The sequence below is a fragment of the Porites lutea genome, chromosome 14 (assembly GCF_958299795.1).
Source record: "Porites lutea chromosome 14, jaPorLute2.1, whole genome shotgun sequence".
NCBI lineage: Eukaryota > Metazoa > Cnidaria > Anthozoa > Scleractinia > Poritidae > Porites > Porites lutea.
In genome coordinates, this window is record NC_133214.1 from 8,300,088 (window position 1) to 8,324,361 (window position 24,274).

Consider the following 24,274-nt stretch of genomic DNA (forward strand, 5'->3'; position numbering starts at 1 on the left):
ATGTCAAGTGGGCATAGTTACTATGACATAAACAGGATCTACGTCAAAGCATGGATAGGAATTTGAGATTTTCAATTCTTCATTTGAAAATAAGGAATTCGATTCTGTAATATTTTCGTCAATATTATAATAAAAATCGATCGGACGTCATATCGTCACGAATGTACGAAAACAAATGGAAAGCGATATCTCTTTTTATCTTTGCGCAGGCAACTTAAATGTTATTGGTTTTGAGCAAGTTATTGATACTTATAATGATAAGTGATTATTATAATACATGAGAAGTGCCTAGAAGTCTGAATGAATGAGCTCAAATTAGTGAATTTTTCCTTTAAGGCAAAGGGGCATGCATAGGGAATAGATCGTTTTCACTCACGTGGTCGGGAATTATGCGAATTCTTTCTTAAAACCAGAAAGTCTTTTCATAACAAAAAATATTTAAAAATCTTCGTAAGATTTTTAGGTCCTAACCTGCATGGCCGCCGTTTACTTGTTTGTTTATTTGTTTTGTCTGTTATTCGCCAGGCAATCCAACTTCTTACTGGCCGCTGGACAACCACACCAACATGCTAAACCTTAATGGGGACCACTGGGGAACATTTGACGGCACTGTTTATACTGTACAAGGGACCAGACTGAGAGCTGTTTATGCGGCTAAGGATGGAGTTATAAACCTGGGCGAAATCACAGATACTTGCTTCACTCATCCTTTATCTTGTGGCAGCGGTTTTACAGTATCTCTGTGGTTAAAGCACTGGACAGTCTATCGTAACAAACTAACTGTCAGACAGGATTTCATCACTATCGGCAACAACATCCACCGTGTCTTCACCTTCAACTTGTTTCAGCAGGAAGGAAGAGGCGACGAACATCTCGCTGTAAGGGTTTTAGCTTCGTCAAGAAACTGTACTAACGTTTTTCCCGCTCCAAGATCATTGTGGTCCCACTTTGTATTCGTGTGGCGTACAACTCACCTAGAAATCTTCAGAAATGGTCGAAGAATAAGAGAATTAACTGTCAATAATTGTACAGAACAAGCTCAACACCCTTCACAGCGTACCGATGTGTCTTTGAAAGGGGAAGCAGTTTTTGATGATTTGAAGGTTTGGGACAGAAAACTTGGCCCACATGAGATTGAAGAAATGTACAGTTGTGTAAGAGGTAAGATCTTCGCCATCCACATGTTAATTAGGGGGTGGTTGAGGGGGGCTCCCACATAAAACAGACGGCGATTTTTCGTCGTCACGCTCAGAGGTTTGATTTGCCGTTTTGGTCTCACTTATGTTGACATCACAGATATCGGGTAGGTTAGTATGTGAAGAAATATATAAAAAGAGATCCAAAAGCCGTCATCAATTTCAACATTTCCCCCGCATTTACTACGGCTCTTATTGCTTGTTTTCGGTGTTACGCCATCAAAAATCAAAATCAAAACCGTTTTGTAGGTTGCGGTCCAGAATCTGGGAAGTGAAGGGAAAAATATGCAAAGACCCTTGCCAAGTCACGTTTCATGTCAGTGCAATTTTACCCATCCAATAAAGCGGGCGCAGACCAACAGAAACATCTAACTCATCTCTTGACTGAGGAACTTCTAAACTTGAAAGTAATGCTTTTTCTAATGCAATGTTAGTTCAGATGCCAAGATCCCCAAAAATATCTTTAAAAAACAGCTTACCACCACTGACCCGTTGACAATTATTTATTGAATCGTGGGCTCACAAATAAAGCTTACTGAGAACAATAACCACTCTAACAAAAATTCATAGATTATGTAACTAGAAAACGTAACTTGGCTTGACTTAATCTATTAATGGCTGCCTTCTGCATTGGCAAGGTCAGAGCGAATCCTGTTCTGATTGCCAGATTAAACCCAGCTCATTTTGACCGTATTCACTATTTTCACCGAGACCATAGTCCATGTTGTGTACCCCCCCTCCCCCTCCAAAAAAATAGAAAGAAAAAAAAAGGCACAACCATTGTCCTCGACCTCTCTTGGGACCACTTTGTAAAACACCCAGGAGAAATTGGATACAATGGTCATGTAAAATTTTGGATCATTATACGTTTCTGGTAAACTGTCCACCTACCCCTCCCCTAAACAACACTAACACTTACTTCTCACTTAGGGCAAAATGTTGGCTTAGGGGAGGAGTAGGTGGGCAGTTTCCCAGACACGTATACTGATCAAAAAATTTGGGGGTTAACAAGATGCACTATGGTCTCGACGAAAGTGGTGACTGATTCGAATATGATTAATCCTTTACAACAGCTTGTTCGGCCAAGATGATGTTTTATTTTGTTTTTGACCTGTTCTTCTACTAGCTCCATTATGGACTTGCAAAGTAGCCGACTGGTCAGAACATTCTAATTCAAAAGTGCGATGCCCAGAGGATTATTCATTATTAAATGGTCTCCAAAGTTTTTTTAACGGCGACGTAGCAGGTTGGTGCTGTTTGTCCCCGGCGATATACAAGTATCAGCAATGGGGATGTTACAAGGAGCCTTACTATGGGTAATATCTTTGTTGTTCCTTAATACACTCACAGTGAACTTCATTATAACCAACTGTTGTCAAGTTCTGTGGCGGTTTAAGGTAATCCGGATTTCGGAATCCGTAAGTGATTTTTGCGTGTGAATCCGGAATCCTCTGCTTTGGAATCTAGTGTTCAGCTCTAGGAACCGGCATATCGCTAACGTTTGGAAATTTTGGAATCAAAGTTCCACTGCCGTGGACTCCGGGATCCACAGCGTGGAATTCAGAATTCAAGATAGTCTTGTATTTCCTTAAGTACGTGGAGCGAGGTTTAATTTACGAATTCGAGTTTCGGACCTTAAAGTTGGCACATTTGAGATAACAGCTGACCTTGGGTTTTACAGTATATCGGAGTTCTTCTTGTGTTTCAGAGTAGACCCCCAGAGTTTGGTTATCAAACTTTCATTGGTTTTCTTGTACTTGACATGATTTACCTTAAAGGTTTGTTTTTAACCACTTTGGTGAGCAAAAGGAAGTGGATTAAGTCACTAGACCAGGAAAAGCGTTCGTAACTGTCATGGTCAGCAATTTCGAAAGTAGCTACATTTTGGTTTTTAAGTTGCAAATATTTGGTGCAGTTAGTGGTTAAGTTGAAGCTGCAGTTGCCTAATCCCTGTACGGCGCCTTCCCAAGCCTTTTCGGTCAATGCATTTCGGCGACGTATCTGAGAAGGACGGCCGGAGGACCTCAAAAACTCGCTAGTACCACGTGACCCTAAACGCATAGGCCGCGCGGAATAATGAGGCCTAGGGACTAGGCATGAGCTGCTGAGTGAGTGTGGCTGACGAGAGAAAAGAAGCAAAGACAGAAGCAGTATTAGAGTCCTGGTTTCCTCTTGCCGCTTTAGCTTACCCTTGACAAATCTCCTCGTTACAATGATTATTAGGGTCTTTTTTAATTCATTTTATTATAACTGGAGTGAAAAAGGTCACTCATAATACCGTGTTCTTCGTTATTAATTAGGGACTTTAAGATCCAACGACGCGGGCGACAACGAGAACGTAAAAAAAAAAACAATAAGTTTAATAAGCAAAACAACAACTTCGCACGTGCATCACACTTTTTTGTACATTTCTTTCCCGTTTTTGCACGACTACGACGTGAAAATGCCTAATTTCGCGTTTTATAGAGGACGCAAACAAGCAACGACGAAATTTTATTTCTCTTTCCGAGCTTGAATATAGTCCCTTGAAATTCAGCTTCAGGAGGGTTCGCCTACATTTGACAAAGTAAGTGGTTAGGAATAATCGCTATAAAGACTGAAAGAGCGCAAATTCACTTTTTAAGCGACGTTCTTGTCGCCGTCGCGTAGTTGGATCTTAAAGTCGCTATTGAAATAAACGCTAACTCTGGTGTAATTCTACGATTTCATGCTCTGAAAATATCTCGCTCTATGTGCTGGCCTGAGAAATTTTTCCTCTAACTTATTTGTTTATGTTTTGCTATTTCCAGAAGCCCCAATGGCATTATAGACTGTTATGGATATCAATTTCTTCGTGGTTTTTACCTCCGTGCAGACAATCAAGCTAGCAACGATTTCCTTGATTACGGCGAGTGCTGTAAGCCTCAGGTCGAAAGTTCGCCGTATCACTACAAATGCTACGATAAGTCCGTTTCTTTCGTTGGGAAACTTGGTCTCTTTAAATGTAAGGACCACTACTACATCACCCAGATACGAACACGTGGCTGCCGCCAGCTACACTGCATCGACCGGATCAGATGTTGTCGAATGAAAACAGAAGGTAGTAGCATGGGTAATATTAAGCCCTCATTCACGAAGCTCGCCATCTTTGCACACTTGTAAAGTTTTTTGGGATGAAGGCAGTGTTTTGTTATGCACGTGACTAGAATTGGGTAACAACAACTAGAATTGGGTAAACTTATGTTTTCTCTTAACCATTCTCTTTTGCCTTCAAAGTTCAACAATAATTTTTCTTTAAACAAACAAGTCCATAGCTATGCCACTAGATACGCGAACGATTTTCACATTCTTTTTTGTAGTACAAACCTTCGTAAATTTTCTGTCAGTTTCCAAGGACCTACTTATTATAACTCTATAGAAAGTGATATTAAAGAATCTAATTCTCTCCACTTATTCAAAACGAAATTGAAAAAAATATATATATGAATTATTAGTTATAAATCTTGTAGTAAATAGTTATCTTTCTTGACATGTCTGATATTATTTTTATACTTGTTGTTACATGTACCATACTTTATATTTTGTCAACTCAGTCTATGTAATTAGTTAATTTATACTTACCTTCATTGTATTTTACTTTCGATCCTGGCCTTACTGTTACTATTATCTTTATTTTTACTCGGAGGGAGCCCAATGTCTATAAGCCTCATGGTTTCTTTTTGGGCTTCCTCGCCACTTTCATTTGCTTTTGTGTAACTGTCTTGTTTTATCGTTATTTGTATTTTGTGGTAAATCAAATAAAGTTACAAAAAAGTCACAAAAAAGTTACGTGGTCTCTCACCGGCCAAACGGCTAATTAGAGCTGCTAATGAATACTGTATTCTTGGAGGTAAAGGGGGAACAACTAAGACTAATTCGGGCAGAATAATTCCATAAAATAATAAGAAGAATGAAAGAGCACTGAGCACTCGATCGTACCGAACAAGTCACACAAAGAATAGCACTGCATCTGATAAAGAAAAGTAGGAATCGATCGTTGTCTTTAATATACAAATTCTTTAGCGTTTACTTTAATGGGCCATTTGGTCAGCTTCTTGCCCCTTGAGAGACCACGTGACATAGTTAAGTCATGTTATCTGTCTCCACGCACGTGCAAAGATGGTGGGATTCGTGAATGGATTTATTAATTTACAGGTTAATTAATAACTATTAACAACTAAATATTCTCTCCTTGTTTTAATTTTGCTGAAGATCCTCGAATGAGGCAACATTTAGAGTTCAAATTGACTGCTTTGCTTCTGGGTGAAAACTGGGATCAACAGTTGCAAACCGAATCTAGCGATAATTTCCATCAGTTGTGTCGGAGGATAAATAAAGGGGTGAGTTTTACACCTCCGTAAGATTTTTTGACCTATATCCTGCGAGTAAGCTCTCGCAAAACGGGGTTGGGCCGGAGGGAAGGAAAATCGAGCTCTTCGTCCATCTCTGCTCCCTCGAGAATTTGCTTGAAAGTATATGCCTCGGAGGTAGTATTAATTTACATTAACGAAGGGATAAAATTTACCGTTTACGTGCATTATTCTAAATTGAAATATGATTTCATCTATTCACATTTATTTTGTTTATCAGTTTCTTTGGTAATTAAATCCCCGGGGGTACTCAACAACGTTTTGTACGGCGAGGCACCGCCCAGTGGTCTAACCCCTTATCCTTTTATATCCCATTTTTGATCTCCTATTGACAAATGGTACCCCTTTCAAATACCTAGTTACGAACTTTGCATCCCTTTTGACCGCTGTCAATGCGCTGTCTTTAAAATATGAAAGTTTCCTCGACATTTTCACAGTCATAAAACGTATCTGTTAGTACTTTTTGGCCTTTTTAAAGACCAAAATGACAGATTTCCCTAGCCTTTTATACACTTTATTTAGTGAGATCCCTACTCCCTTCATATGCCTATCTCTTAAAAAGGTACCCCTTTCGGGCGGAGCCTCCCCGTATAGGCCATTATAGGTAGTGCTCCCAGGGCAAATCATCAGTAATTTACCAATAATTCACCCTCCGGTGGCTTGACTAAGTCAACTGAATAGGGCCGGCATTGAGTTCGGTAGAAGCAAGTCAGATTTGAATCCTGGTTAAGCTCTTTTTAAAGTGCTTATTCCAACACCTTTAAAAAGTTTGGCTGAAAGCTAGAGTATAGAAATACCAAATTTTAAACTTAAAACAGTAAACTGATCCTTACGGCAGGAAGAGTGATAGAAAAGAAAGAAAACAAAAATTAAGTGGTGAATTATATTTGCCCGATATTTCGGTTGATACTCAAGATCTTACTGACCCAGGTCTATTACTGATTTGTCGTTGTGGTTTTACCTTCACAAGTATGAAAATGGCCCATTTCTGCTTTAATTTGAGTACAAAATTGTTCTTGTCCGAAACTATTAGATAGCAAATTTCATTTGCCTACTCTCTCAAACATTGTAAAAACGACGCGCGTTAAAGTTTGTCTCAATAGTCCATTATCGCTGAGTACAGACACCAATACGACATTGATACAAGGTTAGTCTCGATCTAAAGTAAAATGTTAACAAATATTGGCAGGAAGCGGGTATTCTTCTTGCTGGAATTTGTCAAAATATTCACTTCAGGTGTAGGTTGACCTTGTAAAAAATGTGTCCTAGGTGCTTCTCGTTTATGTCAAAATCAGAAATGGACTATTTCCGGTTGGGACAATCTCCCCCCACCCCCCCCCCCCCCAAAAAAAATAGCCAATGACGACAAGCCCTGAAAGAACTGCAAAAACAATCAGTATGCGAATTTATAACCATGACGTCATGCTTACTTCCTTTTCTTTTTCTATTTCTCTCTTTAACTTTTCTACATTTACTCTGTTGTTTTTGTAGGTGTGGAACGTTTACAGCAAGGTCAAAAAGGCTTTTTTTGTTGAAAAAATATCTGAACACAAGTTCTGGTATGTATCAACTACTAATTCTAATAAAGACGCCCGAACATTTGGTTACATTAATAATTGCGGCAAAATTCTCTAATCTGATTGGTCATTAGCAGCCCTGATTTCAGCATCTGTTTTAGCATCGGACAGTCTATTTTAATAGGTCAGTACGCGTCATGGCTGGTAAATTTTCTCGTCCTGAATTGTTAGGGGCCTACCCAAGTTTAAAAAAGGAAATGATAATTCGTCTTCGAGTGTTCACGTTCCCCATGAAACATTGGGTTAGGAAATTTCACGAAGTACTAATGCAGTGAAAGCAAAAAAAGATAAGTGTGATGCACGTGCAGAGTTGTTGTTTTGCTCATTAAACCATGGTAGTTAGGGGAGACAGGTTTTGAAAGCCGGCAAAACTCAAAGAAGAAAACAACGTTGCAGTAGTTTTCGTTGGGAGCTCTCTGACCATGCACTATTTACTCTTTGACGACAGCTGTGGTCGTTTTCATTCTATATTTAGTGATGCATGTTTTCCTTCCTAGTTCTATTTAGCTTTCAGTTTAAGTTGTTTTAAAAGTTGGTAAGCGGTGAATTCAGCATGGATAGATCTTTCCACTGGTACCCCATTTTGGAAATTTTGACCAATCCTGACAGAGTTACAAACAAAAAGCCAAGTAACATTTTGGGAAAAAAATTCACTGCCAAAACATTTGTCCCTTTCCTGAAAAGTTAGCCGGCTAGAATTCCATGCAAAAGAAAGACGATAAAGTGGTCAACAAGACTGGATATAAAAAAGCAGGGCAGAGAAAGAAAGATCGAAATAGATTCGCAAAAAAAGTCCAAATGTTGAATTATGCCGCATGCGCCAAAAACGGAAAACCGTTTAATTACATCCAATTAGCAGGAATGTTGCCAATCTCATTTTTAGCCTTTTCCTTGTTAATTGGCAGAAAACTGGGCCCAAAACGAGGATTGTTGTTTTTTTCTTTTTGGCTACTAGCTAGCGGTCGCCAATGGGCTAAACCTATATTGCTGTTTTTAACGTTGCGGTTGCCATCTCGTCGTGGTTTCGTAAACCCCGTATTGCACAGCACGCGTCATGGCACGTGATGTAACAGGGCAGTTGCATTTGAGAGTCAATGAATGAAAGTTGTCGAATTCAATCTGTGGCAATCCCCTTCTCCACGCGACTTGTTGGCTTCAAACTAGAAGGAAAGTTGGTTTAAAGTAAGCCCTCGATTCAAGTGCGCTTGGAGATCCTAAGTTGCTCTGTAGAAAACATGGCTTTACACTTGTTGACAAAGCTGTCGATCTCTCGGTTCATTAAAATCTTGGACATGGCTTCCATTTCTTATTGGTCAAGAGTGTTCTCAAGTATGGTGTTGCCCGTACTTTGCGGTGAACTTCAGCTTGTTTGAACTACGATCGTTTCCGTTGTCACCAAGTAAAGCTTAAGTAGGTACCTTTCACTCCTTCACACTCAAAAAACGGTTCCAAGTACACTTACATTATACTTGAACCTCTAGTGTGAAGCCAACAACTATTACAGAAAAGAAATACTCATGCGTGTCATTGTTTTTAGGCAAGGGAGTGTTATATCAGACTTCAGCATAATTTTCAATGAAGCTGACTACAAAATGATCTCACCACTAGTTAAAGTTGTAAACCAAACAGTTTCCCAAGGGGAAGAGAACAACTTTGGTGATTTAACTATTCAGTTGTTGAGTGTTGAACCAATAAACGGTAAGACCTGACAGAACCTGGAGCCGTTTTTGCCTGTTGAAAACATGCAATTTGACTGTTGTCAATAAGTAGTGACAAAGATCTTGTTACATTGTTTAGGATATGGGTATTTTTGTCTCGTTTCCAGTGGTGGAGTAGTAGGGGCATGGCATGGGCATAGGACTATACCGTATTAATCCCGAGGGGAGACCGTCAGGACTTTTTGGGTGGGGATATGCCACTGGAACCCAGGAACCCGGCTTAGCCCATACCAGAGCTAGTTCAGCTGAATTCTGGTACCCTATACTAGATTAAACTCCTCAAATCCCCCCTATCCTCGAGTGGCTTTTAAGCTGAGTTGCGTACATTTAAACTTGCCGATTTGACTTTTTAAGATATATTTGAGTGGCAATTCCAGGTTCCCTAGTCCATACTAAAATCTTCAACCAATTGATGAGTTTACTGGAAATGGTACCCTATTCTAGACCCAAACGCTCTGATTTATATACCCTATCCCAGAGAAAACCATACGCTTCACAGCGGCACATACTAGCCCATATATGGCAGTAGCTCCCCGCGGTATTAATATAATTTCTAAATTTCAAATATACACTGCTGAAACTAAAGGCGAATCCTTGTTACATTTTTTGCCTCATTAGCATATGTTTATCATTATCTGATGAAGCTAATAATTAATGAAATTTTTTAAATATTGAAAGAGCATAACAATTTCAGTTATCTCTGAAGATTTGAGCCCGATATACCAAATAGTTTCGGAGAAATTCTCTTTGAAAAACTCACAAATTTACAAAGACTAGCTAAGACTGTATGAGCTTATTAACTTTTTGCCACACAGTAATTTTGCAGTTTTTAATTTCTGCTATTTTCTTTGTTACTGATTGCAAAGGGCTGAAACTTGCAAAAACTGCATAAATTAACCAGCTCTTTTAATTTTTTAACCTAACTGGTATACAGCTAAATCAAAAAAGGTGGCTTTGGTAATTGCTCATTGATAATTGAACATTGGGCATTTTGGCAAATGGAACAATGCAATGACCACTAAACAATAGCTTCCCATGCCCAAAGCAACCTTTATTGATGGGTTAACTCGTATGCTAATGAGCAAAAATGTCAACAATGACGTCACGATGAATCCGCCTATAAATGCTCGCGATCTGCTTCTGATTGGCCTCGTAACTCAGTTGGTTAGCGCTGGTAGATCAAATTCAGAGATCGCGAGTTCAACCTCGCCCGAGTCAAAAACTTTTCTTTGATTCCTGGTTTATCTTCCTTCCCTTTCAAGAACATGCAGTTAAGAAAAAAAAAAGGGTGTCAATTGTTGGAAAATGACTGGTATTACAGCTGTTTCGGATAACACGCGACCTGCTTTGTCAAAAACGTTTCAGGATTTTGGGTTATTTTTCGACGTCAATCAAACCGTTACCATAGCATCCAATCGTTGCTTATCATGCAAATAAAGGCAGCAATAGCGTTCTAAAGTGATGACGCAAAAAAAATTAAATTTGTGAAATTATGGGATTTGTCAAGATATTCTGAAAGAACAACATCCAAGAGGCTTACTTGCCAAAAACTATCATTTCTAAAGTTTTAGACCCAAGTCAAATTTAGAAGGATTTGTATTGAGTCATCATAGCATAACTGGGCTAATATCTCAGAGACCGTTTGCCTCACAGTGCTAGTTTTTGGCAAGTAGGCCTCTTGGATGTTGTTCTTTTAGAATATGCTGACAAATCCCATAATTTCACAAATTTAATTTTTTATGGCGTCACACTTAGTACTCTATAACGAGCAGTAGCTGCAAAATTTAATGTTGGCGGGAACGTACCGGATTCGTCTTCACCCTCCCATATATGTGTTTTTTCTGAATTTAGAAACCCTATTCGCCACTTCAGAAAATACCATGATAATCTTTTTGTCCCCCCAAAAACATTTTGCATAACCATTGTTTTCAGTTTCTCTTGGAACGATTCTAAGTCTCAAGAAAAACTGAAAACAATGGTTATGCAAAATTTTGAGGTGGACAAAAAGATTGTTATGGTTTTTTCTAAAGTGGCGAATAGGAACAATTTCCTTTCCTTTTTCAGTGTATGGCAAGTCTCTAGGCGCCAATATTACCCCTATAAACAACACCGCCATTTACTTGAACTGGGAATTCGCCGAAGACATTCCGCATTATGGTTCTTTCCAAGGATATCAAGTGTTGTACAAAGCAACCTCTGCGACTGGCGATTACATATTGAGCACGGAAATAGATGGCAACATAACACAAGCCCTGGTCCATTTGACTTTAGAAGAATGCGAGTTTTATAGTTTCAAAGTTCGAGCGTTTTCTCTGGAGGGTTATGGAAAGCTAAGTGAAGCCGTTACAATGGAAACGTTTTGTGGAGGTAAAAAATACAAACTAAATTCATTATAGTTAGTTTTAACGTTAACTAATGCTTTAAGTAGAATATGTTTTTCTGTTTCTAGGTTTAGCCAAGAGAAGATTTTTCCGGATTCGTGAAGAATGTAGAAAGATTTTATGTATCCACGAAAAGTCTCTTCTAGTTGAACCTAGCTTGTCAGTTATTGCGGCAACGATATGACGCTCGCGAAAACGTGTCGGAATCAAATTTGTTTGGATGTTTATGTGATTATTCTGCCGGATCTTTTGTTGGCTCAGGAGAGGGTGGTTATACTACACACAGTGTCTTCAGTCTTTTGTATCATGACATCTCTTTGGCGCTCATGCCTGTCCATCCGTAAAACACAGAGAGATTCATCCAAATTATGCTTTAAGCGTACCATTTTTCTAAAACAGTTTCAATGCCTAAATATAGTCCTAAAAACAAAACTGGATGTTCATTTTTTAAATTCTTTCTCAGAAAGATAGCAAATAGCGTGAAATAGCCCCATTCAGTTTCGAGAATTAACGAAATGCGTTGGCGGCCTTCATATTTCTGCCTTAATTTTCCCCTATCCCCTTTCCGACACCTGCCACACAGGTTATAATCTAACTGCAAGCGGCTTTCTTCAATTGCTTTAGCTGTAAAGGATGTTAGAGCTGTCGCAGTAAACTCTTCGTCTATTTATGTCCATTGGAGCCCGGTAATGGGAGGTTTGGTTACTGGTTACAACGTGACGTACACTAAGGTCAACAGTGGCCAACCCTTGCACAAGGCTGTATTCCAGATCAGTGCCCAGGGAACGTATATTGCCAATCTTCCTGGAATGACAACTTACGAGATCAAAGTAGGCTTGATGAGAGATGGTGGTGAAACTATTTGGAGTGAAGAGGTGCTCGCTTCTACTTTACCGAGAGGTAGGTAGGATGCCAGGGTGCTCACATCAAGGCCTGAAAAACAAAAAACACAAAGTTATATATAGACAGTGTTAAAATTCGACTAGGCTATCAAACTAAAACTCAACGGGACGACAATTAAAAACAGGATTACAGTTATAGGAGTCCCTCCCATACGTTTCTAGGAAACTGCCTACCTACCCCTCCCCTAAGCCAACATTTTGCCCTAAGCGAGAAGTAAGTGTTATTGTTGGCTTGGGGGAGGGGTAGGTGGGCAGTTTCCCAGAAACGTATTATGGTCCGTCATTTTATCTTTATTAATTTTATGGTACCACGAGTTATGAGTGGGATGGAAAAAACCGCTTTGTAAGTCAAAAAGACCTTCACAGCTTCTCATAAAAGTATGCTTTGAATTCCTAGCTCCAAGTGCTGCCCCAGAAAGTGTAAGTGCATACAACCTTAGCTCCACCTCTATCGTAGTCACGTGGTCACGGGTTCCAGACGACTCGCTGAATGGTATTCTTCAGTCGTATCGCGTTATGCTACGCGAGGCCCTACAGAGCTCTCGTCCGAAGACGATTATGGTTGCAGATGCTTCTTTATCAGTGATTATTTCATCCTTAAAGAAATTCACGGTGTACTCTGTTTGGGTGGCAGCAGTGACCGTTGTAGCGGGTCCTAATTCCGCCGCTGTTATCGTTTCCACGGATGAGGACGGTAAGTTCCTCCTTATTCAACATTTCGTGGACATATTTTCAAACTTCCTTGGTTTGTTTAGAAAGTGCAAAAAAACGAACCACGGCCTCTTAAAATCAACTCGAAGTCGCTTAAAAGGGCTATGGAATAACGGTATTTAAGTAGACTTGACAGGCAACAATTTTGTATGAACATCATTATTTTTCCCATGCATAACTTATTGTGCATTTCCTCAAATGAGGAATATGCTGAATATTCGTTCCCCTAATACGTTCTACGCATTAGAGCCTGCACCCAACCTTGTCCCCACGGCGCTTTTTTTCTTCAATTTGATGGATAAAAGCTAGCCTTCGAATGTAGCCGTCTCTCATCTCTCCTCGCCGCTATAGGGGCGTTTTGCAAAGGACACGTCGTCTCACCCGCGAAACAGCCCTACCGGTGACAAAAGAGAGTCGACGACTGTATGTCTTTGCAGGCCAGGAAAAATCATCCTAGAGACGAGGTTGGGCTTGTAATCTTGCATTTTTCTAAGCCAGTGACAAGAAGGGGATGCCCATTATTTCTATTTGACTTCATCAAGACAAATTCAATATTAAACCCGCCAGATCACAAGTAGGCTTTAACTCTGGAAAACACTTTTTTAATCCTAGAAACGTGACAGTTTTCTAATAAGTACTAAATAAGTTATGTTATCTTGATAAAAGAAAATCGAGCTAAATAGCCTATCTCTTTCAACTTTTTTTAGTTCCCAGTACCTCCCCTGTGGGCGTCACTGCTTACAATATAAGCTCTACCAAGCTACGGGTACTTTGGCAGCCTTTTCCCGCTGACCAAACTCACGGCGTGTTGTTAGGATATCACGTGGAGTATCACAGAGTGCTCAGATCAAAGAGAAGTGTTACCATAGTACCGGTGAATGGCACTGTGCATTCAGTTGTCATAGAAAATCTTTCGAAGTTTTCCGAGTATAGGATTTTGATCAGCGCTTTTACGAGAAAAGGAGATGGTATCCAGTCAGAGGTTAGATGTTGGACAGACGAAGATGGTAAGCTTTCAGTCTTAATTCTTCCATCATTTTGTGACGTTCTTATTATTAAGTGAAGGTTATGAACAAAAACTATCCCACAAAAACGTGCAACTATGTAAATTATTGAAACAATTCAATTTTAAGGCAAGGCTGATCGGTTCAATTTTAAGTGTTATTCTATATTGCGGATTCTGATGTACACCAAGATCAGGCTTTCGCTCGCTGCTGTTTGTCCAAGTGGTCCTTGCAAAAATTGTTCGCTAATTTATTAAACTCGAGGCTTCATATTAATACAGTCCCGTCGTTTGCTAAACTTAATCTTACCCATTTTAAAAAGAAAGCTACGTGTCAGACTTACCAAGACCCTGTGAGGGGTTTTCCCAGGCCTTCTTGGTCAATTCGCTCGGATCACGTGATCCGAAACGCATTGGCCGCGGCGCCGGGCGGAATAATGGGGCCTAGGGACTAGGTAAGTGTCAGACTACAGACCTTTAGCTAAAATGACTGAGACAAACGAGTCCGTTAAAAATATCGGCGGTAGCCTTGCCCTTTCCAGGCGTTGAGATAAGGGACCCTGTAAGTTTGATACCAAAGTAAAGCATAACTGGAAAGTGTAGCTCTTAATGTTTTGAGAGACCCATTGTTCAATTCAGCGGCCAAAATAGTATCACTTTAGTTTTCTAACCAAACTAATCTTCAAGATTGTAAAAAACAACATATAATATCTAACATTTTTGTTTCTAGTTCCTAGCAGTGCACCACCAAACATAACAACACTAGCTAATTCAAGCACGGCCCTTGACCTGCTCTGGCAACCTGTGATTGTGGAAGACCAAAATGGAATTATTCTAGGTTACCGTGTTTCGTTGTTCGACGCTGTTGGCAACTCTCTAAGAAATGTGACTTTGATGAATTTCAACCAATTATCACACCAGTTCCAGGACTTAGAGGTGTGGACGAATTACTCGGTCAAAATGTGTGCTTTCACTTCAAAGGGGAATGGGCCTTATAGTGCCAGACTTCCAGCAAGGACTGATGAAGGCGGTGAGATAAAAAAACTAGAGCTTTTTTAAGTGTCAAATATTTAGCTCGAAAGTTCTAAATGACTCCTACTGGTGACCGGAACGTCATTTCTACGATGTCATCTGAGCCACGCAAAGGTCAAGTCGTTTGGGCGGCATGGCATGATTTTCATTTCTTGTTCATGAGGAGTAGTTTACCCCTGGGAGTCGAACCGCAGGAGGAGACTTAAACATTCTTCGTCGTGATTAGACTCTTGACCATACACAGGAACTCCTTAGTAGAGGCGTGGTCGTGGTGGCCCAACTAGCGTATCTTTCTTTGTGTAAAACCCCTAGAAGCTGTAATTGCATTTTGTCCGCTTTTGATGGGAATTCACTGCTCAGATTTGTCTTATTTCGTTTTTACCATTTTTTTTCCTGTCCAGTTCCTCTCATCGCTCCTGCTAACATCACCGGGTACAACACAAGCTCCACTTCTATTCATGTTGCTTGGCAACCAATTTCTCCCAATGACAGAAACATCCGGGGTCTTCACCGAGGATACAGGGTTTATTACACTCCAATCAACACTGACAGGCCTTCAGTACAAATGAACGCTACAGTGGATGCCCACACCACGCATGCTGAGCTGAATGATTTGTACAAGTATACTAATTACAGCATATATGTGGTGGTAATGACGAGATGGGAAGGAATAAAAAGTACAGTGCTTCATGTATTTACGGATGAAGGAAGTAGGTAGTTTGTTTTAATACTTGTGAAAAAATTCAATTTGCGAAACACACCCTATACTTCCAGCTTCTCTACTCCTTTTGCAAACAATTTCATTGGCTGGTTCAGGTAGGAGAAGAGCCATAAAACTAACGTGCACTGATTTTTCATGCAGAACAAAATTGATCATACATCCAGAAAAATTCAAAAAATTCGGCCAAAGTTTTCAAAACCCGTTCAGATTTCTATTTTATTGATCTTCACTGATATCTGCAGCCTCGTTTCCATGATGAGGCTACAATTTCGCACTGTTATTTGGCTAGGGAGGTCGTATCATTGTGGGTCGTCGCTTGTGATTACTAATGGCCTCTTTACATTGGTCCAATCGATAGAGTGACTTGTGTCTTTAAAGTGTTCTGACACAGCGTGTAGACTTGTGATTGGTAGCTTGCATTTGAAATGTAAACTACGTTATGCAATGCGTCGTAGGCTGGACAAAAATAACTTACAACCACAGTGATGTAATGTTGAGTTATTTGTTAACTAAAAAGGCCAAATAAATGGAACATGGAGAAGAAGGTCTGTAATTAACGTGCATGTCTGGGCGATGTTGAAACATGGACTCACACACTTGCAGGGGTTTCCTTGCGACAGCAGTGGCCTTTATCGACAGCACTCTCTATCGATAAACAAAGATAACAAATAAATAATAAAAAAAATTTTCATTTTATGAATCGGAAGTGAAAGGAATTTCCTTGTTTATTAAATGAAGTCTGCATTTAGCACGTTCGTTTCTCTATGTTTTAGCTCCAGATCTTCCTCCTTCTGATATAACCGCTACAACACTGGGCAAGACAGCGATAAAAGTACACTGGTCACCAGTTCCTCTCGATTTTCGCTGCGGTGTAATAAGGGGATATCGGATATCTTACAACAGCACTAATAATTTCACTACCCGTGGCGTCACTGTTTCCCACGCTGCATCATTTGCCACTTTGACGTCACTTTCAAAGTTCACTTTCTATGACGTGTACGTTCAAGCTTTTACTATAAAAGGAAATGGTCCGGCTTATCATTTAGTCGCAGCTACTGATATGGGAGGTAGGAGGACAATCACTTAATCAGTATAACTTTCTCATTCCGGAATAATCTCTCACTGCGCCTTTCATAGACACGCGAACTCTGAAGTTCAAAAACCAACTGACGTTTGCGTTTTTCACTGCCGTCAATCATCTTCACGGACCTCTTAGGAAACAGAACTTTGCTTAAGTGGGTTCAAAAGGTCAAGGTTTGTGATCTGTGATTGGTTGATTTCGATCCGTTTTTTGTGTTTCTGTGTTTCAAGGTTCAATTCTTGTGATCGTAATTATGACTGACGGCAGCGAAAAAGGCAATTGTGAAGGCGGCTTTTGAATTTTAGAGTTCGCGTGTTATCTGAAAAGCGCAGTAACAACGAAGCGCCATGATGAACAAAACAAAACAAAAAAATCTACCGATTACTATAAATCGTTAACAGTGTGGCTGTTTGAATCTGTGCTCTGATTGAAGAAGAAACACACTAGCGCACTTTGGAAATACTTCGCCAGGGTAAAGGGGGGGAGATGACATCACAATGCTCTAAGGGTTGACGTCATCGGAAATGATGACATCATTATGTGGACGAGTTGGGGTGCATGACATAATCAGCTATTTTAAAATGGGGAGAAAGAAGCCCCAACATGTAGTGCGGTCAGCTCTTTGATAAAGACACCATTGGGCAAACCTTGATTTCCTACCCAGATCTCACACTTTCTCGAGTCTTTCTTTTTATGCAGTCGTAGAGTAATTTCTTAACAAAACGCCTTATCAACATTCTGCATTTGGATATTGTGTTTTAGTTCCCACCATTGCTCCGCCAGGACTGGCGGCTGAAGACTGGGGTACAACTCATTCAATTGTTGTGAAATGGCTGCCATTGCCTCCTTCAAATGAGTTTGGCATCTTGTCCGGATACCGAGTACGCTATCGACTGACGAAGACTGGGGACGAAATTACGACGGGTAAACCAATAAAGGAGTTCAGTGTTGACTCTAATACCAATCAGGTTTTATTGGAAAAACTGGAAATGTATGGTACCTACAGCATATGGGTTTCAGCGTTTACCCTAAATGGAAATGGTCCTGAAAGCATGACTTATGGAGGTTAGTCCTTTGTAGGTCAGTAGGTTTGAATTAAAAACAATTATTTCAGCGGAAAACGGGCATAATTAACGAGCAGTTTTCACTGACTCTACTGTATTAGAATCCTTTGATTCTTAAGACCCCAGACCCGGCCCCAGCCCGGTTCAAGAGCGATATTCTTGACATATGTTAGAATAGGCAGATTTAGCAGAGTCAAAGCGACTGTAGCGACGACGGCTCGAGTAGAAATCAATCCTGGTTTGACCAATGTCAATGTCAGAGGGGCAAATTGAGAACCGCAAGTGCTCTCAGTCATTTCTGCGCTTTCGTGATCTCATTTGTCTTTGGTTTGTCTTTGCTTAATCTCCCTTACCATTGCTACTGTTCATCTTCACTACCGTTGTGGAAACAGAAGAGAGAATTTCCTATGGCAAACTGAAGCAAGTCCCCTACAGTAAAGGGGCTATGCGTTAAGCGATGCTAAGCGTTCTTTGCAAGACATTCTGAAAGCAATAAACTTCTCTTTGGAGACATAAATGGCGATATATTTTCAACATTTTTTATTTCTTGCACAGTTTAAGCTGCTCTCTTACAAAGTTTAAGCGACAAGTGAGGATTAATCTCGACAGAAACAGAAATAGAAGCAGGCATTCTTGAATTTATAACTTTGTCAAACTTTATTGCCAATGCGATTTATCATTTTAACGCAAGAAAATGATCCTTACAGCTTTGACTTTTAGACCATAACAAAAGCAGGAATCCCAACCTGCTCATTTAAATTAATCTCGGCTTGAACGCGGTACGTATGGATTTTTCAAACCACTCGACCCCGCTCTCTTCTCAAAGAAAACAAAAAACAGAAGAGACTTACGTGAGCCATTGATTTATCAACTAATTTAATTGTTTGTAAACTTTTTCTCGAAGACACGTGCCGCTGTGAAAAGCATCTTTATACAAACTGGCGCATGTTCCCGCCCTACGTCGACAGCAACAGCAACATGAGCAATGAGGACGCTGCCCACCCAGGTGGAATACTTCCTGGAATCATACATGACATGGCTATCACGTGTTGTGAAACATGCAAAAGCCATGGGCAGTCTCTTGTGAATTTTAAAATGGATGGAAATGATCAGCCGTCCCAGAAGTCGAGTGATTCAGATCTTAGAGAGAGCATCTCGCATAAGACGGACTTCAGTTTTCCTATTCCAGGTTTCACTGGTCAAGTCAAGTATGCAAATTATATTTAATTAATTTCTTCACATGCTTTTGGAGAATTCTCAGTTGCTGAGGCAAGGGAAATGATCTGTTTCCCACCGAACGTTACTGAGCGGGAAACATTCCAAATCCATGACGTCAGAGGATTATGCGCAAATGTTTACAGCTTCTTGAGATTTGCTTTCAGAAATGCAAACACATAGAAGTTTTTTAACCAAGGGCTTCATGACAAATTATTTTTCGGCTGGTCCCTAGGGAAAAACGTTTGTGAGATTCAAGGGAAACAAAGTTAACTTTATTCCACGGGGAGCAGTCATTAAGAGTTTGTTAATTTTGAAATTGGGGCTTCAGACGGTCTGGGATGACTCCGTCTTAACCTAGCCTGCACACAGACGTTGTTCTCTTTTTCTATTCGAAAATCGGCGAGCAGGCCAGCAAAACGAGAGCGCGATAGCGTGGACAGAGCGTAAGAACAAGGGCTGAGTGCGAAAAAGAAAAAGAAAGAGACATCCGTGTATTTTCCCCACCCCTACCCTATTGCTCTTAAAGTCAATAAATCCACCGCGGCTTATGTTTTCATACGCGGCCTCGACGATCTCTTAAGACAAAATAGAGGGTCTGTGAACATACTAGTCATAACCCTTCTCCTTTCTCTTGTTGAACTCCAGACCGATAAAGTATCAGGTAAAAGTAAAATTACTCTTTTAACTTCTTCACTCGATATATAGTCTAATGCCCCTCTCTCTTATGGCGATACCTTTGTAATGAGTCTAATTTACTTCTTAGATTCGGTGTAGATTTTGGTTATTGGCCGCTGATACAGACCCCAGGCGTGGCTTATATCGTCAACACAGGGGGATTTGCTCCCTCTGCAGCGCTGAATAAGACACTAATAAACTGCTGGCCAGCTGTTTTGATTGTGTTTGTTACCTCTTTGATAGCTGGATTTCTTATGTGGATTTTGGTAAGTAATGTTCCGGAGATAACAAGTTCTTCTTCCGAAACAAGACGAGCGCAGTAGACACAAGCGCGCATTGAGCGGTTTCTGTTGCACCACTCAACTTACAACGCTTAAGTAAATCTTAGATAACACCTGTGTCTGGTAAATTTTCACAAAGCTATTTGTTTGATTTTCAGGAAACCTAGGTGGGGGCAATGTTTCCTCAGCGAAAAATCGTTTATAACTATAGATAGACCTCTTACTTTAAGAACAAATAAAAAGGTATATTGTAAAACTAGTCAATGCTAATATTGCTTATAAACTCGCTCGGTTCCCTGAATGCCCAATTCAATACAAACTTTCCCACAATCTTCTCTCCACAACAATAATGCAAATTACCTTCTCTATGACCCGAGCCCAAGCTTCGTTCAAACTAGGATACAAACGGAATTGCCAGTGGGAGAGAACAATAGACTTTGCTCATTGGCGTTAACTCATTTTTCACAGTGGTGTGTTTGACCTTGCCCTTAGAAACTCCTCAAAATAAACTCTTCTGTTCACATTTCATTGTTTTAGGACAGCAAAGCAAATCAAAGTCAATTTCCACGCTCTATAATAAGAGGTCCGATGGAGGGATTCTGGTGGGCGTTTGTTACCATGACTACGGTTGGGTAAGTGATAAACTTTTCAGGGTTTGTTCTAGACTTTCAAAAAAGTCCTTCGTCCGATTTGATGTGGTGCGGCACCTCTCGCGACTTCGTCGCTTGCTCGGCCGCTTCGCGGCCTAAAAAGCTCGCTCCGCTCGCTTTAAAACCAGTGAGGTCGACTTGTGGCAAGTCTAGGTTTGTTCCAGTAGAAATTCAGTTGTAGTTTATTCTCACTTATGGCGCGCTGGCATATCATACTCAGTATTTTCGGGATCTTGAATGGATAGAGAATTCATAAATCATGAATCCTTTATTGAGTAAGAAAATTGTTGAACCCTTCTCCAAATTATATAACTTTGTCCCCACCTATTTTTTCCTCCAAAAAAAAATTTAAAAAAATCAACAATATTATTAATCATGAATGTTACACTGCATAAGCATTGATCAAACACAGTACTAAATAACATCAATCCACCCTTCGTGCAAGGCAAGCATTGCTCCTTTCCATGAACATTAAGTCAATCAAATCCGCTTTTTCTTCTTTCTTCCTCTTTGCTTAATCGCTGAATTGCGATTCAGCAAAATAAATTCATCGCTCCCTGTTATCCCCTACCCTTAGCCTGGACTAGGGAATGCTCTTTTTTGGAGCCCGGAACAGGTTACCCACCCCTGTCACTCTCCTCAAACGTGCCTGAAGTTGATAAACAGAACCCAGAAAAAATAATCGACATACATTCATTGTTTTGATTTTTGGCTGGCCTTCATTAGTTGATCTAGAGACTTCCGGTCTTTAGAGCTTATTTTTTGCTAAATATGTTTGTTAATCATTTATTCAATCACTTATTTCTGTCTTTATATTTGCAGATATGGGGATAAATTCGCCGTAACTCCCGTGGCTCGAGTTTTAACCGGTATTTGGACAATAACTGGTCTTATTATTCAAGGAAGTTTCGTCGCTATAGTAACGCTATCTCTGGTATCACAATCACTGGATGCGGATTTCAAACTTTACGGGAGTAAGGTAATACAAACGGAGGCTTCCTGCCTGTTGTTAGCCCTAGAAGCGAAGGAAACAAGCTACTTCTACCACTAAACACAACTTAACCCCTTTTTTTTTCTCTGCCTCCACGGTGGTAATCTATTCCACCGCAAAAAACCGAAGTAAGTCGAGCTAATTTGCTTACGAAAATTTACGACATAGCTTTTTGGTGAGTATTTCTCAGTATGTATATAATATGTTTTGTATTGTACCGTATAGAGTGTTTTCACATGACGTCACGGGGCCATATTGGTGTCTCAAAACAATGAAACGGCGGCCATGTTGGTGTCCCAAACTGATCCTGCGGGAGTTGAACTCTTTTCTTATTTAAACGCTTTCTTTCGTTCCAATAACTTTGCATAGATGCTGGCCACGTGAGTGAAAACGCTCTATTGTATTGTAAGATTGAGGACTGGGATTTAGTGCACCAAACCCTCCCGGCCAACAGTTCGGTCACGATTTTCGATTGTGACCGACCTTGTTCCAGTTCTCTGTTGTGGTGTTCACACTGTATATGTGAACATAGCCTAAGAGTATTACAGCAAGGTGCCCAAAAGTGTGACCGCTTTTAAATAATTCAAATTTTTTTCGTACAAATTTAATCCAATCAGAAGCAAGCTGGAAGCTGTCCTCGTCTTGTGATTGGTTTATGTCTGCATGAAAGAATGTGAGTTAATTAAAGGAGGTCACCTTTCTGGGCTCTTTGCTGTAACGTAAAGAAATTTTCGCAGTTTTTCATCTGCTCTTAAATGCTAGAATTCGAAGTTACAGTAATTATACTAGTACTCGACGATTTACTGTGAGTGCGGATTTTATGGTAACAACACGGTAAATGGTTATTTTTTCCTTTCCTCAAAGACTGCAGCGATTCAAGATTCATTTGAATATCGTTTTGGACTTAGACGAAATGCAAGATTTAATACTGGTAAGTACCAACATTACCCTGCAAAAACGGGAGGAAAGTACGAGAAAAAATCTACCGATGTCAGTAATCGGAGCCAACTTCTCAATCGGTCTGCCGCCGAGTGTAAAAGAAAAATCACTTCGTGGAGTGGTATAAATTATGCTGTTAAGACAGAAAATGATAGTTTACTATGTAAGGATAAAACAACTCTACAGAAGAAAATCCAAGGTGATAATGTAGTTGATATTTTCCCCGGGGGAATACTTCCTTATATAAGCCATATAGATGTGTGCCACCCCAAAGGGTAGGATATTTGCGCCGCTTTGGTCTAAAACGGGTATAGACTTTGCCCATTTTGGTCTGGAATCGGGTATGGTTACGAGGGAACTAAGGGAGTGTATGAACATATTTACCATTTCAATTCCAAATGATTGACAAAGAAAGAGAAATATGCAAGTTCCTATTTTCTTGCTCTTCTAATTTAAGTAATGATGACGTAATTTCTTTGAGGCCAGGTCCCAGTTGTTCAAAAGGTGGATAGCGCTATCCACCGGATAAATCTCTATCCACTGGATAGCGCAACTGGTTTCCCTAATTCTCATCTGCTGGACAGTGATTTATCCGGTGAATAGCGCTATCCAACTTTTAAACCTTTGGGACTAGGTCGGAAAACGGGTATGAATTTTAGAGGCCAGGTCTGAAAACGGGTGTGAATGTCAGTATTTGGAGAACAGGGCGGCACACGCCGCACACCCCCACCAAGAATTCCCAGGAGTAACCCCCGGGATATTGTCTCAGTGTTTCGCTTGTGGTTCTTCAAGTCTTCATAGCTACCTTGGCGTTTCTTTCTTTACTATCATTATCATAATCATAACATATACAGTGCAAATTTGTGTTGCGCAAAAAATGTTCGTTGTAAATTGTCCCATGTAACATATCCTTAAACTTGCAGGAACTAACAATCGTTCTTACGAATCATCCCGTGTAATATCACCTTTATTTCTTGAGTCTTGATCGATATCAGACTGATATTTGGCGTACTGCGTTTTCAATGTTTTCTCGTTGCAACTGTATTTTATGTTTCGTCTTTAAGACAAACAGTTTACCACCTACACCGAAATCTCAGAAGCCCTCGTGAAAGGTGACGTCACAGGAGCCTTAATAGACACTTATGTGCTGGGGAGAAGAAAGGACTTGTTTGAAAAACCTTCGCTTCGGATCATAGATATCTACGACTATTCCACGGCATATGGAGTGGTTATAGGTGGGCAATCAAGAAAGCTTATGCAGTGTTTTGGACGTTATGTGCAAAGTCATCGTAAGAAAATATTTCAGACGGTGGAAAAACACGTTGACTTCGTGGAGGTAAGAAGAAAGACTACATGCCTGTTTGTGTTGCCCATAGAAGAGGATTTGGATGGTTATGAAACCCGTTAGACTCTTTAATTTGTTATTAATATGTTTTTGTTAGCTTTTGGACCTGACCGCAGAAACATCGCATTAATTTTTTCAGTCATTATTTGTTCAGGCCAATTTGTGCACAAAAAACAAAGGACTGGCACGGTCAGGGAGCTTCCAATATAAACTACCGCACCATTGTTTTCAACTTTGATGTTTGGCGGCTTTCCTAACCAGTCTCCTCTACTAACTATTAATTACCAATTCGCCTTTCCCGATTGCGCTGGTGAAATACTTAAAGAGCGTTGAAAACAACACCAAAAAGTGCCTTAATCGAGGAGGGTGTTATCCGTTGTTAAAAAGGCCTTAGTTATAAT

General features: G+C 40.1%; 1 protein-coding gene across 1 annotated transcript in view; it reads left to right on the plus strand.

Moving 5' to 3' along the window:
* The window catches only part of LOC140925080 (uncharacterized), a 36,979-nt gene that overhangs the window by 10,600 nt on the left and 2,105 nt on the right, over positions 1-24,274 (plus strand). The window contains exons 6-26 of the mRNA XM_073375032.1: positions 526-1,161; positions 2,323-2,512; positions 3,986-4,275; positions 5,427-5,554; positions 7,076-7,143; positions 8,699-8,859; positions 10,944-11,246; positions 11,329-11,382; positions 11,885-12,160; positions 12,560-12,856; positions 13,581-13,880; positions 14,607-14,906; positions 15,310-15,618; positions 16,403-16,696; positions 17,473-17,775; positions 18,679-18,982; positions 19,756-19,933; positions 20,486-20,580; positions 21,421-21,577; positions 22,454-22,520; positions 23,593-23,864. Coding sequence (XP_073231133.1) covers positions 526-1,161; positions 2,323-2,512; positions 3,986-4,275; positions 5,427-5,554; positions 7,076-7,143; positions 8,699-8,859; positions 10,944-11,246; positions 11,329-11,382; positions 11,885-12,160; positions 12,560-12,856; positions 13,581-13,880; positions 14,607-14,906; positions 15,310-15,618; positions 16,403-16,696; positions 17,473-17,775; positions 18,679-18,982; positions 19,756-19,933; positions 20,486-20,580; positions 21,421-21,577; positions 22,454-22,520; positions 23,593-23,864 — 4,982 coding nt within the window. The remainder of the gene's footprint in view (positions 1-525; positions 1,162-2,322; positions 2,513-3,985; positions 4,276-5,426; positions 5,555-7,075; positions 7,144-8,698; positions 8,860-10,943; positions 11,247-11,328; positions 11,383-11,884; positions 12,161-12,559; positions 12,857-13,580; positions 13,881-14,606; positions 14,907-15,309; positions 15,619-16,402; positions 16,697-17,472; positions 17,776-18,678; positions 18,983-19,755; positions 19,934-20,485; positions 20,581-21,420; positions 21,578-22,453; positions 22,521-23,592; positions 23,865-24,274) is intronic.